Below are 18,180 nucleotides of genomic sequence, written 5' to 3' on the forward strand. Positions count from 1 at the left end.
CACACAGATGCCATACCCACCATACTACCCACCATACTCTCAGTACCCAATGTATCCACCTCCACCCTACTATCCAAATCCAGCAAACCCTACCTCAGGGTTAGAGTAATCACAAATGAGATTGGGGCTGATGACAGTAGAGCCATTCAGATGGCCGGGTTCACGCTTAAGTGCAAGAAGGCACGGGAGTGGTTCAAGAATTATGTGAACCCGAGAGTGGACAACATGACTTGGGAAGAGTTTGCAAACGAGTTTGCAGGATGGGCTTTTTTCGATAGTTCAAGGGAGCTAAAGATGATAGAGTTTGAACAGTTGAGGCAGACGGATGAAATGAGTGTGGAGGAGTACACCGACAGATTTTTGGAGCTGTTGCCTTTTGCTGGGCAGAGTCTGGATACAGATTCGAAGAGGTCAAGGAGGTATGTCATGAAACTCCATTCCAGGTATTCCTCCTTGATTCAGTCAGTGGACAGGGAGAGCTTCCATGCCATAGTAGATATGGCCAGGAAAATGGAGGCCAGTGCCATCGTTCAGGGGACAGTTAAGCAGTCAGTGGCACAGTCTTCCGGTTCTAAAACTCCGGGTGGGGGAAGATTAGATCCCTCTACCCTGAGTGCAGCAGCTTCAGGCAGTAAGAGATGGGGTAAGCCCAAGGGTAAGAAGAACAAGTTCTGGAACAAAGTTAAGTCTAGTCTGGGATTTGGAAGTGGCTCAAGCTCTGGTGCGGATAGTACAGTTTGTGCGAGGTGTGGTAAGCCACACAAGGGAGTATGTCGGTTTGGGACAAACGCCTGTTTCAGATGTGGTCAGGAGGGACATATGGCTCGAGATTGTCCAAGAGCAGTCCCGATGGCTCAGTCCCCGCAGACAGCTTCAGGCAGTGTAGCGCAGCCAGCAGCTCCCGCCATGACTCAGACCAGTGGCAGAGGCAGAGGAAGAGGGGCAGCCTCTTCTTCAGCGGGTTTCAGAGGTGAAGGTCCATCAGCTCCAGCATGGATCTTCACAATGACACAGCAGGAGGCAGATGCATCTAACACCGTGGTGGCAGGTAACTTAATTATTGGTTGTTCAGATGTGTATGCCTTGATGGACCCTGGTGCATCTCATTCTTTTATCGCTCCAAGAGCCGTGGGGAGGTTGGGTCTGATGACTTCTGGGTTAGAGTGTCCTCTCTGGGTCAGTGGACCCAAGTGTGATCCATCTATGGCAGAGTCAGTCTGCCAGTGTAGTCCTGTGTTTGTTGAGGGAAGATGCTTGTCCGCCGACCTAGTGGTTCTAGATTTGACAGATTTTGACGTCATTCTAGGGATGGACTGGTTATCTACCCATGGTGCTACCTTGGACTGCAGGGACAAGGTAGTCAGGTTCAGAGGTCAGGATGGGTCTGAGGTCATCTTCAGAGGAGACAGGAGGGGTACACCTAGAGGTCTGATATCAGCTCTTCAGGCTCGTAGGTTGCTCAGGAGGGGATGTCAGGGGTATTTGGCTCACGTGAGAGAGCTTAGCAGTCAGGTTAGAGAGCCCGCCTCGGTGCCAGTGGTTAGAGAGTTCTTAGATGTGTTCCCAGACGAGCTGCCAGGTTTACCACCTGCTAGGGAGATAGAGTTCGAGATAGAACTGATGCCTGGAACCCGACCGATCTCTATCCCTCCCTACAGGATGGCGCCAGCAGAATTGAAAGAGTTGAAGGAGCAGTTGCAGGAGCTGGTAGACAAGGGCTTCATCCGACCGAGTACCTCACCCTGGGGTGCTCCGATTTTATTTGTGAGAAAGAAGGATGGATCCCTTAGACTTTGTATCGACTACAGGCAGTTGAACAAAGTCACTACCAAGAATAAGTACCCATTGTCAAGGATCGACGATCTATTCGACCAGCTAGCAGGAGCGGGTTGTTTCTCCAAAATAGATTTGAGGTCCGGGTACCATCAGTTGAGAATCAGGGAAGAGGATGTACCAAAGACAGCTTTCAGGACCAGATATGGGCACTTTGAGTTCCTTGTGATGCCGTTCGGGTTAACTAACGCCCCTGCAGCATTCATGGACCTCATGAACAGAGTGTTTAGCCAGTACCTGGATCACTTCGTTATTGTCTTCATAGATGATATCTTGGTGTATTCCAGGAATGCAGAGGAGCATACCCATCATCTGAGGTTGGTTCTACAGACCTTGAGGGAACATGGCTTGTATGCCAAGTTCTCCAAGTGCGAGTTTTGGCTGAGGAGCATTTCATTCTTGGGGCATGTAGTGTCAGAGAATGGGATAGAGGTAGACCCCAAGAAGGTAGAAGCTGTGGCTAACTGGCCTAGACCCACTTCAGTAACAGAGATCAGGAGTTTCTTGGGTTTGGCAGGTTACTACAGGAGGTTCGTTCAGGACTTCTCGAAAATTGCAGCTCCTCTAACCAGGTTAACCAGGAAGAATCAGAAGTTTCTGTGGACCGACCAGTGCGAAGAGAGTTTTGAAGAGCTTAAGAAGAGGTTGACTTCAGCACCAGTTTTAGCTCTGCCATCTAGTGGTGAGGACTTTACAGTCTTTTGTGATGCGTCCCGTGTGGGACTGGGTTGTGTGCTTATGCAGAATGAGAGGGTGATTGCTTATGCTTCTAGGCAACTAAAGAAGCATGAGTTGAATTACCCCACACATGACCTTGAGATGGCAGCAGTAATCTTTGCACTCAAGATGTGGAGGCACTACCTCTATGGGGAAAAATGTGAGATCTTCACAGATCATAAAAGCTTGCAGTACATCTTGAGTCAGCGGGATTTGAACTTGAGACAGAGGAGATGGGTGGAGCTGCTGAGTGACTATGATTGTAAGATTCAGTATCATCTAGGTAAGGCGAATGTCGTAGCAGATGCCCTAAGCCGGAAGTCACTAGGCAGTCTATCCCACATCACGGCAGAGAGGAGACCAGTGGTGAAGGAGTTTTACAAGCTCATTGATGAAGGTCTACAGTTGGAGTTGTCTGGTACCGGTGCCTTGGTTGCTCAGATGAAAGTGACACCCGTGTTTCTGGAGCAGGTGGCTCAGAAACAGCATGAGGACCCAGAGTTAGTGAAGATTGCCAGGACTGTTCAGTCAGGCAAGGACAGTGAGTTCAGATTTGACAGTAAAGGGATCATCCGCTATGGGAGTCGATTGTGTGTACCAGATGACATAGGGCTAAAAGGAGACATTATGAGAGAGGCTCATAATGCAAGATACAGCATTCACCCCGGAGCCACCAAGATGTATCAGGATCTGAAGAAAGTTTATTGGTGGCCAACTATGAAGAGAGAAGTGGCACAGTTCGTGTCAGCCTGCGAAGTATGTCAGAGGGTGAAGCTGGAACATCAGAAGCCGGCTGGAATGCTTAACCCGCTACCTATTCCAGAGTGGAAATGGGAGAATATAGCTATGGACTTCGTAGTGGGGTTACCGGCGACGTCCAACAGATTGGACTCCATATGGGTGATTGTGGACAGACTCACCAAATCTGCTCACTTCATCCCTGTCAGGAGTGGCTATTCTGTGGACAAGTTGGCGCAGGTGTACGTTGATGAGATAGTCAGACTGCATGGGGTTCCTGTTTCTATAGTGTCAGATAGAGGGCCCCAGTTCACCTCCAGGTTTTGGCAGAGTCTGCAGGATGCCATGGGTACCAGGTTGGATTTTAGCACTGCCTTCCATCCACAGACAGACGGACAGTCAGAGAGGACCATCCAGACCATAGAAGATATGCTAAGAATGTGTGTGCTGGACTTTGGCGGTTCTTGGAGGCAGCATCTACCCTTGGTGGAGTTTGCCTACAATAACAGCCATCATGCTAGCATCGGGATGGCTCCATATGAAGCTTTATATGGAAGGAAGTGCAGGTCACCTGTTTGCTGGGAAGAAGTTGGAGAAAAGGCCTTGGCAGGGCCTGAGATAGTAGAGATCACTAGCAGGGTGGTACCCTTAATCAGAGAAAGAATCAAGACTGCTGCAAGCAGACAGAAGAGTTATGCAGACATCCGCAGAAGGCAAGTAGAGTTTCAGGAGGGGGATCTGGTATTGCTCAAGGTGTCTCCAATGAAAGGAGTGGTTCGCTTTGGGAAGAAGGGTAAGCTGGCTCCGCGGTACATCGGACCCTTTGAAGTCTTGCAAAAGATTGGGAATGTATCGTACAAGCTGGATTTACCTGCTTCAATGGAGAGAATCCATCCGGTTTTCCATGTTTCTATGTTAAGAAAGTTCGTGTCAAATCCGGGCAAGGTTCTTAGTGAGCCTGATGTGGAGATCCAAGAGGATCTCACCTATGTTGAGCAGCCAATACGGATCATGGACACTCAAATCAAAAAGCTAAGGAACAAGGAAATCCCGATGGTGAAAGTCCTTTGGAACCACCACAATTTGGAAGAGTGCACTTGGGAGACACGGGAGTCTATGCTCCGGCAATATCCTCATCTCTTTTAAGGTTAGTCTCTATGTGTTTTATGTGTATGTTATGTTGTATACCTTGCATGTGCTAGTTGAGGAACATTTGGGGACGAATGTTCTTAAGGGGGGGAGAATGTAATACCCGGCTAGACTCCGGTATCGGAATTTCCTACCGTCCGGTGGAATTTCGGATGTCGGGAACCTCTAGAAGGGAAAAAGCATGTTTTTATGTGGTGTTTTCATGATGTTTTAGGGGGTTTTTGGGGAGTATTTTAGAGTTATGTTCAAGTATGTTTGGTCCCTCATTTGAGTCCACCTGTGTAGGTTCGGACCCGAGGAACTGATGACCCCAGCAGTGAGTTTAGCTGCTTCGGTGTTGTTAGAGTCAGCCAGAGGTGAGTGGAACTAAACTTAATCTTTTAAATTAAATGTTTTATCATGTTTCATGCATCATGATTATGCAATAGGGTGATTGCATTAGTTTCACGAATATGCCGCATTGCATCATGTGTTGTTGATGTGGGTGAATGTTGGATGACCCAATTAGTCCATGACAGGAAGACCAGGACCCCATTTTACGGCCTGGCACGGAAATGAAAGACCAGGACCCCATTCTACGGCCTGGCACGATTGTGGACTCGAAGACCAGGAGCCCAGAGGAGGCCCTGGAAAAATGGTAAGTAATGTATGTATGACAGGAAGACCAGGACCCCATGCTACGGCCTGGCACCATGTTAGCTTGGACTAATTGGTGACAAGTTCACCCAACCCTTATGTGAATTGTCTGGCTATGATGCATTTCATAGAGCATAGTGTTAATGTGTTTTAATAGCTCTGCTCACTGGGCTTTTAGCTCACCCCTCTCCCTTTACCCCCAGGCTTGCAGGTACAGGATATAGCAGGAGTCCGGATAGAGTAAAGAAGTCATGTTTATGTAATAGCTAGCAATGGACATGATCAAATTGTAATGTAAAAGTACAGTATAGTTAGGTAATGAGGTTCATGGATGTTAGTGTGTGCTTGACCATAGATTGTTGTTATCCCTTTTATTACATGATCTTAGAGATTTTATGATGTTTATGTAAACCAACTCAACGTATGCTATGTCACCCATTGGGGGCACAGATGAGATCCCACAGAGGGATCAATGTTATGTTTATGTTATGCACAGGTTGAGTTTGGTTGATGAGTATGGAAAGAAAAGTTTTAATTTTTATGTATGTTGTTGATCATGTATGGGATTAAGCAGGTTCACAGGATGTATGCTAGGCTTGCTACGGGTCCCGGCGGCCTTAAGTCGACCCGGATCCTAGCGCCGGTAGCGGTCCGATTTTCGGGTCGTTACAATCTACTCTTACCTTTTGAAGATCGAAAGGAAAGACGATCAAACTCGGAGATGGGGGAGATCGAGTTCTTGGGGTCTCCAAGTTCCAAAACTTGCTCTTTTGCTCAAATATCTTCAAACCAAGATAAAACTTGTTAAAGCTTGAAAGATTGAAGGAAAATCATCAAAAACGACCATGGGAGAGCATGGACTCACCGTTGGCCGAAAATGGGGAGGAAACTCGCCCGTTTCAGCCATGGAGCCCTTTTTATAGGGCCTGGCCAGACCATCTTCGGAAGCCTAAAGTGCCTCCAAAACTCATGCAAGTTCGGCAGCCGAACTTGAGCCACTTTCGGAAGCCTAACTTGCCCCCCCTAAACTATCCAATGTTCGGCGGCCGAACCTGAAAATGCCTCCATGGTCTTTTTCATTCAAAACTCAGTTCCTTTCTTACTTAAAGTCATAAAATACATTAAAACATTTTATGAAAACATGATTTTACCCTTCTAGAGGTTTTCGACATCCGAGATTCTACCGGACGGTAGGAATTCCGATACCGGAGTCTAGCCGGGTATTACACCGGCAACGTCCAACAGACTAGACTCCATATGGGTGATTGTGGACAGACTGATCAAATCTGCCCACTTCATCCCTGTTAGGAGTGGCTATTCTGTGGACAAATTGGCGCAGGTGTATATTGAAGAAGTGGTCAGGTTGCATGGGGCTCCCGTTTCAATAGTGTTAGATAGGGGACCCTAGTTCACCTCCAGGTTTTGGCGGAGTCTGCAGAATGCTATGGGTACCAGGTTGGATTTTAGCACTACTTTCCATCCACAGACTGACGGACAGTCAGAGAGGACCATCCAGACAATTGAAGATATGCTCAGAATGTGTGTGCTAGATTTTAGTGGTTCTTGGAGGCAGCATCTACCTTTGGTGGAGTTTGCCTACAATAACAGCTATCATGCTAGCATAGGGATGGCTCCATATGAAGCTTTATATGGAAGGAAGTGCAGGTCACCTGTCTGCTGGGAAGAAGTTGGAGAAAAGGCTTTAGCAGGGCCTGAGCTAGTAGAGATCACCAGCAGGGTAGTGCCCATCATCAGAGAAAGGATCAAAACTGCTGTGAGTCGGCAGAAAAGCTATGCAGATATTCGCAGGAAGCTTGTAGAGTTTTAGGAGGGAGATATGGTGTTGCTCAAGGTGTCTCCTATGAAAGGGGTGATCCATTTTGGGAAGAAAGGTAAACTAGCTCCACGGTACATCGGACCCTTTGAAATCTTGTAGAAGATTGGGAATGTATCGTACAAGCTGGATTTGCCTGCTTCAATGGAGAGAATCCATCCGGTTTTCCATGTTTCCATGTTGCGGAAGTTCGTGTCAGATTCGGACAAGATTCTTAACAAGCCTGATGTGGAGATCCTAGGAGATCTCACTTATGTTAAGCAGACAGTGCGGATCCTAGACACGCAGATCAGAAAGCTGAGGGACAAGAAAATCCCGATGGTGAAAGTCCTTTGGAATCACCATAACATAGAAGAATGTACCGGGGAGACACGGGAGTCTATGCTCCAGTAATACCCTTATCTCTTTTAAGGTTAGTATCTGTGTGTTTTTATGTGTTTATGTGTGTTATGCCATGCTATGCTTTTTTGGTGAATATTCGGGGACGAATGTTCTTAAGGGGGGAGAATGTAATACTCGGCTAGACCCCGGCATCAGAATTCCTACTTTCCGGCGGAATCTCGGATGTCAAAACTCTCTAGAAGGGTAAAATATGTTTTTCTAAAATGTTTTCATGTGTTTTAAAGTTTTAAGTAAGAAAGAAATTGAATTTTTGAAAGAAAAGCACCAAGAAAGGAAAGCCAGGTTCGGCCGCCGAACCTCATGTTCGGCCGTCGAACATGGTGAAGCTTAGGGAGCACCTTTGGCCCCCAAAGGTGGTCTGGCCAGCCACTTATAAAAGGCCCCATGTCCGAAAATAGGCGAGTTTTCTTCTCCATTTTCGGGCAAAGGTGAGTCCATACCCTTCTATGGTTAGTTTTGATGTTTTCCTTCAAATCTTTCAAGCTTTTAACAAGTTTTCATCTTGTTTTGAAGTTTTTAAGCTCAAAATCGAAGTTGTGAAGCTTGGAGACCTCCGAAACTCGTTTTCCCCAAATCTCCAAGTTGGGTCACGCCTTTTCTCGATCTTCAAGAGGTAAGCGTCGATCCTCACCGTCTTTGATGTTTTAAGCAAGTGTTATGAAGGGTTATGGGATAAAGATGTATGATTAGGCTAGTTGTAAAATGATAGGGTTTATGGTAGTTGAAGGTTAAATGCATGATTAAATGTATGCTAAATGTTGATGTGGTTGGGGTATAGGCTAGTTTTAAGCCCCTAAATGCTTAAGAATGTGTTTATGCATGAGTTGGTTTGAGTTGTGAGGTTTGGTTGGCTGAATGTGTGTGAGAGGCTTGAGTTCTACCATTCTGGAAGAACTCAAGTTCAGCTGCCGAAACCATGTTCAGCCGCTGAACTTGCCTGTGGAGGTGGTTTGGCCGCCTAAACTTGCCCCCAAAAGTTTGGACTTTCGGCTCTGGAGTGGAGTTTCGGCCGCCGAACCTGCCGCCGAAGGTTGGTGACTTTCGGCTCTGGACAGACTTTCGGTCGCCGAACCCTGCCCCCGAAAGTGCCTGACTTTCGGCTCTGGAGGGACTTTCGGCCGCCGAACCTGCTGCCGAAAGTGCCCTGTTCAGCCTTCCTTTGCATGTTTTATATGATTGTTTTATGATGTTTTAGGGGGTTTTTGGGGAGATGTTTAGAGTCATGTTAGAGTTTGTTTGGTCCCTCATTTGAGTCTACCTGTGTAGGTTCGGACCCGAGGAACCGAGGACCCCAGCAGTGAGATAGCTGCTTCAGAGTTTGTTCAGAGTCAGCCTGAGGTGAGAAGAATGGATCTTTATATTTCAAAGCAAATAAATTTCGAGCATGTTCATGCATCACGAATACCATGATATATGCTAGGTTGTTTGCATTAGAATTCACAAATATATTGCATTGCATACTATGATGTTGATGTGGATGGATGTTGGATGATCCATTAGTCCTCGATATGATATGATGACGATGATACGGTACGGAAGTCCAGTGAGGCCCATTCTACGCCCCTGGCACAGAGTAAGAGAAAGACCAGTGAGGCCCATTCTATGCCCCTGTCACATTGGAATGTTATGTTATGTTATGTTAAGAGAAAGACCAGTGAGGCCCATTCTACGCCCCTGGCACAATTGGATATGTAGATGGCTATTGGTGACAAGTCCATCCTTGATGTGATTTGTTTGTGATGTGATGCATTTCATGAAAGCATAGATTTTAATATATTGTTTTACTATTTTGCTCATTGGGCTCTAGTAGCTCACCCCTTTCCCTTAACCCCCAGGTTTGCAGGTTCGGAATAGACTAGGAAGTCAGCAAGAGTAAAAGTTTTAAATATGTAATAGTTTAGTTGTGGACATGAAAGATAATGTAATGTAATGTAATGTAATGTAATGTAAGATATTGTACAGATTTGTATGGAGGATTAGTATTGTGTTTGACCCTAGAGTTATGGTTAATCCCTTTTGATACATGATCATTATGAAATATTTTTATTAATGTGTTGAGAAATGTAAACCAAGCTTGATTAATGTAATGTTGGCCCAACTAGAGCATTTGATGAGGGCTCTAGTATGAGAGTTTTATGTATTCAGTTTCAGTACATGCACAGGTCGAGCTTGGTAGATGGAAAGTTTAAAGTTTTTATGTAAATGTATGATCATGTATGAGATTTATCAGGTATGACAGGATGTATGTTAGGCTTGCTACGGGTCCCAGCGACTTTAAGTCGATCTGGATCCTAGCGCCGGTAGCGGTCCGATTCCGGGTCGTTACAATACTAATCCTCAAAGGACAAAGAAGAAGCCAATCAAACATCAGAGGCTAACATAAAGGATAAGTCAAGAACCAAGATGAATGAAGGCCATTTATCACAAAAATGCATAGGGCGAGAAAGAAGCGCATACTTGCCAGCCCATATGTTCAGGTACTCATTCTATCCTATTTTTTAAGGAATATTTGATAAATCGAGATTAAAAGTCAACAAATAGATATGTTTGTACTAACAAACAAGAATAAGCAAAATAAACATTTTTATTACAAAATATTACAAGGAGATAAAAGGGACTCGAATAAAGTCTCTATTACACCAGAACCCTAAAAAAAATATTAACATAAACTCCACTCATCCTATGACACCGGTTGGAAGGCCATACGAAGAATTGTCTCTTCAACTACCTTTCTGGCCTTACCCTCGAAATTAATCTTGCACAATCCTCACTTTAGGATTGAGAAGACGTTATAGTCGGGCTGGTTGCAACTCGTGGAGCTAAGTAATGCGACTGCATCTTCGTCAAAAATTTAAGAATCACAACTCCAAAAAGGCATTATAGTCAGACCAAATGCAATTTTCAGCAGTATGTCTGCATCCTCACAAAAACTCATCTTCAACTGCACTTCGTAAACCATGATGATATTTCCCACACATATATGGCTACCCTTAAGAAGAAGAAAATAACTGCCCCCATCTATGTCTCCCGAAGATGGTAATAACAAAAAACAAAGGAGAAAAGGGGGGGGGGTTCTTATACAATGGCATGACCGGTAAAGCCTTTAATATGGACCAAAAAATGAGACTGTTATTATAACCAAGGAAGACAAGAGGATACTAGCAGACAAGTTGTGTCATGTAATCAAGAAGACAAAGCGCCACATTCGAATTTAAAGAATCAAAAACTAGTCCAGGGGCCTCTGATGCTACATAAAGTAAGCCGTGAGCTGTCGCTACTTGGTAGGGACACATGGCGAGGATCAGATATTTAGGAAATGCAAACCAACACGAGGAAGAGAAGACCCGGACACTTTAACACCTGCATCATCACTAAAAGACTCACCCCTCCTTCAATGAGCCGAGTCTTGACACAAAGTTACCATTATCAAACATATTACTTGTGTGATCCCGGGATTCCCACTTATTGGCCAATGATATCTTGTATCAAGTAGACAGCTGCATTACTGCCAGATTATCAGAAAAATAACATACTCATTTCTATCTCATATAGTATAAATGGAGAAAAATCACAGAAACAAATATACGCTATACTCTAATACAAAAGTTCTTAATTAGCAATTCACTGTATTTTCTATATTTTTCAAAATACTAATTTGAATATCGGAGTAACTGCTATAGACAATCACCATCGCCTTACGTTTCTTTTTTTATAGGTTCTAATCAATTATAACACAATTTTATTCCAACCACATTATCAATTTAATTTCAGTAACATTAAAAATAAAAAAAAATATTTTTTTGAAAAATAATCCTTTTCTTTTAAAAAAGATATTTTTTAAATTTTTTATTAATAACTTTTATTTTTTAATTATAATTAAAAGATAAAAATAAATTATTTTTATAAAAAAATATTTTATAATAAAAAATATTTCCTAAATATATAAGTAGCAAATTTAATAATTCATCTTGAAATGGAAAAAACAAAAGTAGAAGTTTCTGGGGCATGTCCAAATCCAACTCTTCAAGCGATAATTTTGACCAGTGTCTAGCATAGCATGTGAACTCACGTGTAACATGAGAGAAAATTGCAACGCCACCGCAGCATTTGATACTCTTAGATACTCTAATTAAAGTAATTTATTTATAAGAAGTCTTTATTTATTAGACGAAAAATATTTTTTATATTTTAATATTTAAAATATTCATAAATTTTAATTAATAAAAATATTATTTTTTATAAAAAAATAAGTTAAAAGAAAGTTATTTTTTAAAATTTTTATTAAGATTTATATATAAATTTATTAATAAATTTTTAAATTAAAATAAATTATTTATTTATAAATAAACAGAATCTAAATATCCTAATATTAATTTATAGCGTCATAAAATATGCATTAATGATTAACCTACCAAATTTGCTAATGTGATACTTAGTTGAAATAAGTTTCGTTTTGAAAATTTACTTTTCAAAAATTAATTTAACTTAATTAAAGAAAGTACATTATTATGAAGTAAAGTTTTGAGTGAAGTTGAGAAAAATATAATTGATTAAATAAATAGAAATTTGAAAACTGCTTAATTAAATTATCTTTAGCTAAACAAAACCTAACTTTTAGTAAATTGAATAGAAAAGCATAGAATACTAGATTCAGTTAGGCGTAGGATTGAATTTTTTAATCCTTGTCCTTATTTGTAAGCTCCTTTTATATACCCTCTATTTGAAGTAAAAAATTTTACAAAAATTTAGTTTAATTAATTTTTTTATAATTTTTTTAATTTAAAAAATTTTCATCATATATAATTTTGAAGAATTTATTTTTTTTCATATAAAATCATTCATACTAAATAAACGGATAATGATTTAATGTCAATATATAATTAATGAAATTATTATTTTGGAAAAAAATTGTTAACTACTAGCTCAATGATAAATATATATTTCATATTTTACTAAAATTATATTTTGGTATAAAAAATTCAAGTTTAAAAATTTATTCATTGCCAAAAAAACTCTAAGTTTCATCTAGCAATGCAAACTACCTAGAGAATAAAAAACGAAAAAACATTTATTCCAACTGAGTTAAAAAATAATAGATGCACCACAAAAAATATCGACTTTTGACTTTTATTATTTAATTTATCCGAATCATAAATATATTAATTTAGAATTTAAATGAGAAATCAAATGGCAATTTAGATTTAAGAGATAAACCATAAAATTATTCGATATTCCATATAAATTTATTAGTTATGGAACTATCACACGCGTATCACTACAAAAAAACAGGGTATCAGTGACGGATTTTTCCGTCGCTGAAAGTAAAAAATCCGTCGCTGAAACTTTCAGCGACGGATTTGCGACGGACTCAAGTCCGTCGCTTAAAGTCATGTCGCTAATTTTTTCCGACGGATCGGGCGTCCGTCGGAAATATTAGCGACGGATTTCCGACGGATCTGAATTCCGTCGGATAAATTTGCGACGGCTTTTCCGACGGATAATTTTGTCAGAAATTTTTGCGACGAACTAGTTCGTCGCTAAATCCGTCGGAAATTCATAATTCACGTGATGCATAATCCGTCGCAAATAATTAGCGACGGAAAAGTTCCGTCGGAAATCCGTCGGAAATATTAATATTCAATAATATTAATAATATTATTTATATTTTCAATAATATTCATGATCGTTAACAAAATATTTTTCGATTTTATTTAGATATTCTTATAATCTAAATAGTTTACAACTAAAAAATAAATTTAATATAAATTAAAAATCATTCATAATCATTATAATTCATATTCAAACACACAAATACTTCACAACATTTACAAAATCGAAAGTTTAGAACAAATCCATATACTTAACAATATTCATAAAATTTAAAACAAATCTATCAGTTTGCTGAAACATCTGATGGAGAAGTAGAATCTACAGTTGTGTGATGATGAAAATATGTTTGCTTGTGGAGTATGCTCTCGTGTTTCCTTTTGCATCTCTGTTGTCTCATGTCTTTCATTCATAGAGAGCTGCTGGCCATGCCCTCTACCTCTAAGATAATACTGCTCTTCTAGACATATGAAAAAAAAATTTATATATAAATTTCAATTAACAATAATTGTAAATAATAATAAAACATCAAATAATAAGTCTTTAAAAATATATAAAAATAAATTTATATAATAAGTAAAAATAAATTTCAGATCCATTAACATTCTTGAAAGTCCCAACAGGGTATTCCTGTTTTGCAATTTATAGCAATTAACCAAAAAGCATCTTTGACTAATCCACTAACAAGGGAACATTAAAAATGCAATCGACAAACAGTAAGAACCCTGACTGATTATTTTATAGATCTAGCTAAGGTTTTTGGGCATAGAGATGTACAAATACATATCCTTGGTCATAATAATTTTTCAACACAAATGGGATTCTCAATATAGGGCAACCAGAATGAGGATATAAATATAATAATATATCAAGGCCAGTGGTCCTAGAAATTGTACAGGCATAAGATCATAAGATGTTCAAAATATTCAAATGGTCAACGAGAAATTGACAAGATGGTATTAGTAAAAATACCTCGCAGAATATACCATAAAGCCCTTTTGGACATGCCCTTCCAGTAACAGTTTCATTTCCACCAGAATGACCCTGACCTCTACCAAATCCTCCCCTGCCATCAGGTAAACGAAAAGCTTAAATCAATTGACTTCAAAATAACCCAGCCATGAGCATTTTTATAACAAATAAGTGGGAGTGCATGTGCGTGTATAAACTAGGACAACCAAAACATTCAATAAAATATAAATCAAAGAAGATAAAATAATCAGAACTACTGTATGCATGGGATATACACTGCCTAATATAGACCAAGTCAGAATGCTTCCATTTGCAGTTGCAATTGGCAGATACTCATCTCCAACTGAAATATCTGACCAATGAAAGTGAATGTTAAAAAATATCAAAATTTTAAATGCACAAATTACATCAAGGATAAAAATTTAAGATAATAATTATTAAAATATATTAATTAATTGTCAAATAAAATTAATGAAACTCAAAAAATTACCAATTTAAATATAATGATAAAATATCATGATAATTATTTTAATATTTTTAATTAATATTTAAATTTATTATTTTAATAATCTTACCAAAAAAAATTAATTTAAATATTATCAAAATGATTAATTTTTAATAATTATCCTACATAATTATAAAATAAAATTAATTAAACTCATAAATAAAAAATTTAAATATACATTAATAAAATTAACTTGCTGCTTGCTCAGCAGCAGCTTGCTGCGCAGCTGCTGCTGTGGGCAGCAGCTGCTGCGTGCCCAGCTGCGCAGCATGCTGCAGCTGCTGCCCAGCAGCATGCTGCAGCTGCTGCCCAGCAGCATGCTGCAGCTGCTGCCCAGCAGCAGCTGCTGCTGGGCACGCAGCTGCGCAGCATGCTGCTGCTGCTGTGGGCAGCAGCTGCTGCTGGGCACGCAGCTGCGCAGCCCAGCAGCAGCAGCTGCGCAGCCCAGCAGCAGCAAGCTGCTGCTGCCCACGCAGCAAGCTGCTGCCCAGCAGTAGCTGCCCACAATTTATTTTTTTTTTTAAAATATAATTAGTAAAAATCAAAGTAGACACTTACTTGATAGGCAGTGGCGGAAGTGGCGGCAGTGGCGGTAGTGGCGAGAGGAGCGTCCAGCAGCGGCGACAGTGACGGGATCAACGGCAGCGGCGGCGGCGGCGATTTCGGCAAGGAGAGAGGAGAGGAGAGGAGAGGAGAGGAGAGGAGATGAAGTGGGCGGCTAAAATCAGAAGTGAGGATGAATGATTAGGGTTTTTTTTTTTTATATTATTTGCATTTTCTGACGGATTAGCGACGGAATTTATTCCGTCGCTAATATTTTTATAATCCGTCGCTAATCCGTCGGAAATCTGTCAGAAATGCCAAAATACAATATTCGTCGCTGATCCGTCGCTAATTCCGTCGCTAAATTTTTTTTTTTCCGACGGAAGTAAATTCCGTCGCTAAATCCGTCACTGATACCTTGTTTTTTTGTAGTGTATTGACAATTTTTAATAGCATATTATTCTCTTAAATTACTTTTTTTCCCTCAAAATTATTAAGGATCTCATTCATATATTTACATATTCATATCAACTATATCATACCTCTAAACCTATAGGTAAAAAATTATTTCATTACAAATATTAAATGTTAAAGTCTAAAGCGAACATAACACCTACTAGTTAGTAAGTTTATAAAAAAAATAATTCAAAAAAGTAAATAAATTCTTTGAATCGTTCTTAATCAAGTTTATTCTAGTTAAAAATTACAAATTGTGCTGCTGTCTATCTTTAAAAAAAAATATCAATCATCGGTAATAGCAGTACTAAATAAAAAGAATAATCTCTCTGTAGCAGTTTTAGAAGTCATACAAAATTTATTAATGTACAAAAAATGAAGAAAACTTATAAAGCATTAGCTTCTAACTTTCAAAGGGTAAGATTATAAATAAAAAAATATTAAAAAAATACATTCAGTTGTAATAAAATAATATAGAAAAATATCAATTCCTAAAAAAACAGAAAATAATATTCGATCATACTACTTTTACGTCGTTTGAGTAAAAAAAAAAATCACTTTAAAAGCACCGACTAAGCCAAATACCATAAAGTGCATTCATTTCATAATATTATTAATTCTCTCAAATCTTTTGATTAATTATTGCATAATTATAACCGTTAATTTATTTAATACGGCTGACCTATTTTGCTGATCAAATAGTTGACTTGAGAAGACAACATTTTTTTTTTTTTACTCAAATCAAGATCAAGGATTTATTACTTCTAACAAATGGGAAATCTGAAGTGGACTATATTTGGATTAATCTTGGTAAAAGTTGCATTATATGAATAACAAAAACGTTGAAATTACTAAGACAGCTATATACTTGTGAAGTTGGGTAGTGGGTAGCTCCACATGCTTCAATATTTGGTCATGTGGAGTTCTCCTGTTGGTCAAAAGACAAACCTAATCTCAACATATAATCAAAACCAAGAGAACCCACCAACCTTTTTTTGTATAAAATAAAAATCCCAAGTCCATAATGGTAACTTCGTTTTCAAGTATCACAAGAACAGACCTCGTGTACCGTTTAATAAAAAAAAATCATGGGGCTACACCTGTACACACCGTCACTGAGTGATATGATTGAAAAGATAAATCTTGTTAATTAGGAGACACTCTCCTTGGGGCAGGTGGGGGTCGAACCTTAAGTCAGATTTCGGACTGCTACCCATTACTCTTATGTCTCGGTCTGATCAGGAATAGCTGGCATTCACATTTATTTCCAATCAATCTTCAACTTCTTGTTACTCTATTTATACCCACTTCTTCCTGCTTCTTCAATAGCACACCTCCTCACTCTGCTTGCTTCCTGCAATGGCTTCCAAGGCTGTGTTGTTTGTGGTTGCTTCTTTTCTTCTACTTACTGATGCTAAGGTACGATTAAATTGGTTATGTCTTTGTCTTTCAGACAGATTAAAGTGGTTCTTGCATGACATGTCCTTGTAAAATTTCTGGGTTTTTTTGTTTCTTGCAGGCTTCATATGAAGAGTTCTCGGAGAAGGTAAGTTTATCTTTTGGTCACTGTTTCTGTAAATTTTCTTGTTTCTTTGTCAATGTGGTAGTAGAAGTTGAATCCAGGACCACTTTATGATATAGACCACATTTTTGCTGATTTGGTACAGGACATCTATTCGAAAAAACTAGTCGCTCCATCTCCTTCTCCTGTTCCGCCAGCCAAGACTCCCAGTCCTGCACCCTCAGTCAAGAAACCAACTCCTTCCCCACCAGTGGTCAAGCCACCGACACCAGCTCCTTACCCGCCAGTGGTGAAGCCACCCACTCCTACTCCACCTGTAGTTAAGCCACCAACTCCTATACCCCCAGTGGTAAAGCCACCGAGTCCTTCTCCACCAGTTGTCAAGCCACCAACTCCTACACCGCCAGTGGTAAAGCCACCGACTCCTACCCCGCCAGTGGTGAAGCCCCCGACTCCTACCCCGCCAGTAGTGAAGCCCCCAACTCCTACCCCGCCAGTAGTGAAGCCCCCTACTCCTACCCCACCAGTAGTGAAGCCTCCAACTCCTTATCCACCAGTGGTCAAGCCTCCAACTCCAGTGCCACCAGTGAAACCACCGACCGGAACACCAATGCCTCCAGTGAGGACAAAAGCAGGTAAAATCCATCTTCCCTTACAAGTAATAGGTTTTTTTTTTTTCCTCCTTGTTTGATCCAAATTTGAGCGACATTGTGTTTGATGATATTGTTGGCAGATTGCATACCGCTGTGTGCAGAGAGATGCAAATTACATTCGAGGAAGAATGTATGTGCGAGAGCTTGTGTAACTTGTTGTGACAGATGCAAGTGTGTGCCTCCAGGAACTTATGGAAACAGAGAGAAATGTGGCAAGTGCTACACCAACATGACTACCAGAGGCAACAGGCCCAAGTGTCCCTGAAAATTCAGTATATGTTAGCCTAGCCAATATTAAAAATTATGTGTTGTCATCAATGTTTTGAAGCAGGGGAAAAGAAAAAAAGCCAAAAGGAAAATAAGTGTTTAATCTCTGATCTATTCCTTAGAAGCAGGTTTTTATATTAATAGAGCAATCAGTGTTTTGTCTCTTGTTTTGTGGAGTGTGGCCAAATCTGTGTTTATCTTAGCTGTTTATTGGGTTTTCTGATGCTGATTGGAGATATTAATATAAGTTGTTTTGGTAATATGTTAATGCAATTTCTCTTTGTTTTTCAATTGACTTTTAAATTTTTTGAAAATATTTTCTGTTGATAAATTAAATAGAAAGATA

General features: G+C 40.0%; 1 protein-coding gene and 1 long non-coding RNA gene across 3 annotated transcripts; one reads left to right on the forward strand and one right to left on the reverse strand.

Annotated features, from left to right (window-relative positions):
• Nucleotides 1-13,121: 13,121 nt before the first annotated feature.
• LOC122722180 lies at nt 13,122-15,132 on the reverse strand. Of its 2 annotated transcripts, XR_006349119.1 has the most exons (4): nt 14,952-15,132; nt 14,164-14,240; nt 13,889-13,982; nt 13,122-13,376 (listed from the first exon to the last, which is right to left on the reverse strand). It is a non-coding gene; the product is annotated as an uncharacterized LOC122722180 (long non-coding RNA). The 2 variants fall into 2 exon arrangements; XR_006349120.1 differs by lacking the exon at nt 14,164-14,240 and having other exon boundaries at nt 14,952-15,131.
• A 1,421-nt stretch (nt 15,133-16,553) lies between these two features.
• Nucleotides 16,554-18,125, forward strand: LOC110605552 (gibberellin-regulated protein 14). The gene is made up of 4 exons (XM_043952256.1): nt 16,554-16,811; nt 16,912-16,938; nt 17,060-17,549; nt 17,648-18,125. Exons 1-4 carry the CDS (start codon nt 16,752-16,754, stop codon nt 17,830-17,832), a joined length of 762 nt encoding a protein of 253 aa, XP_043808191.1. The 5' UTR covers nt 16,554-16,751; the 3' UTR covers nt 17,833-18,125.
• The last annotated feature ends 55 nt before the right edge of the window (nt 18,126-18,180 follow it).

The sequence above is a fragment of the Manihot esculenta genome, chromosome 17 (assembly GCF_001659605.2).
Source record: "Manihot esculenta cultivar AM560-2 chromosome 17, M.esculenta_v8, whole genome shotgun sequence".
NCBI lineage: Eukaryota > Viridiplantae > Streptophyta > Magnoliopsida > Malpighiales > Euphorbiaceae > Manihot > Manihot esculenta.

Excerpts from the sequence above, each read along its gene's own strand:
- LOC110605552 (XM_043952256.1), top strand. The coding sequence starts at position 16,752 with ATGGCTTCCAAGGCTGTGTTGTTTGTGGTTGCTTCTTTTCTTCTACTT. Across the intron at positions 16,812-16,911 it reads TTCTACTTACTGATGCTAAG|GCTTCATATGAAGAGTTCTC; the intron begins GTACGATTAAAT and ends TGTTTCTTGCAG. Across the intron at positions 17,550-17,647 it reads TCCAGTGAGGACAAAAGCAG|ATTGCATACCGCTGTGTGCA; the intron begins GTAAAATCCATC and ends TATTGTTGGCAG.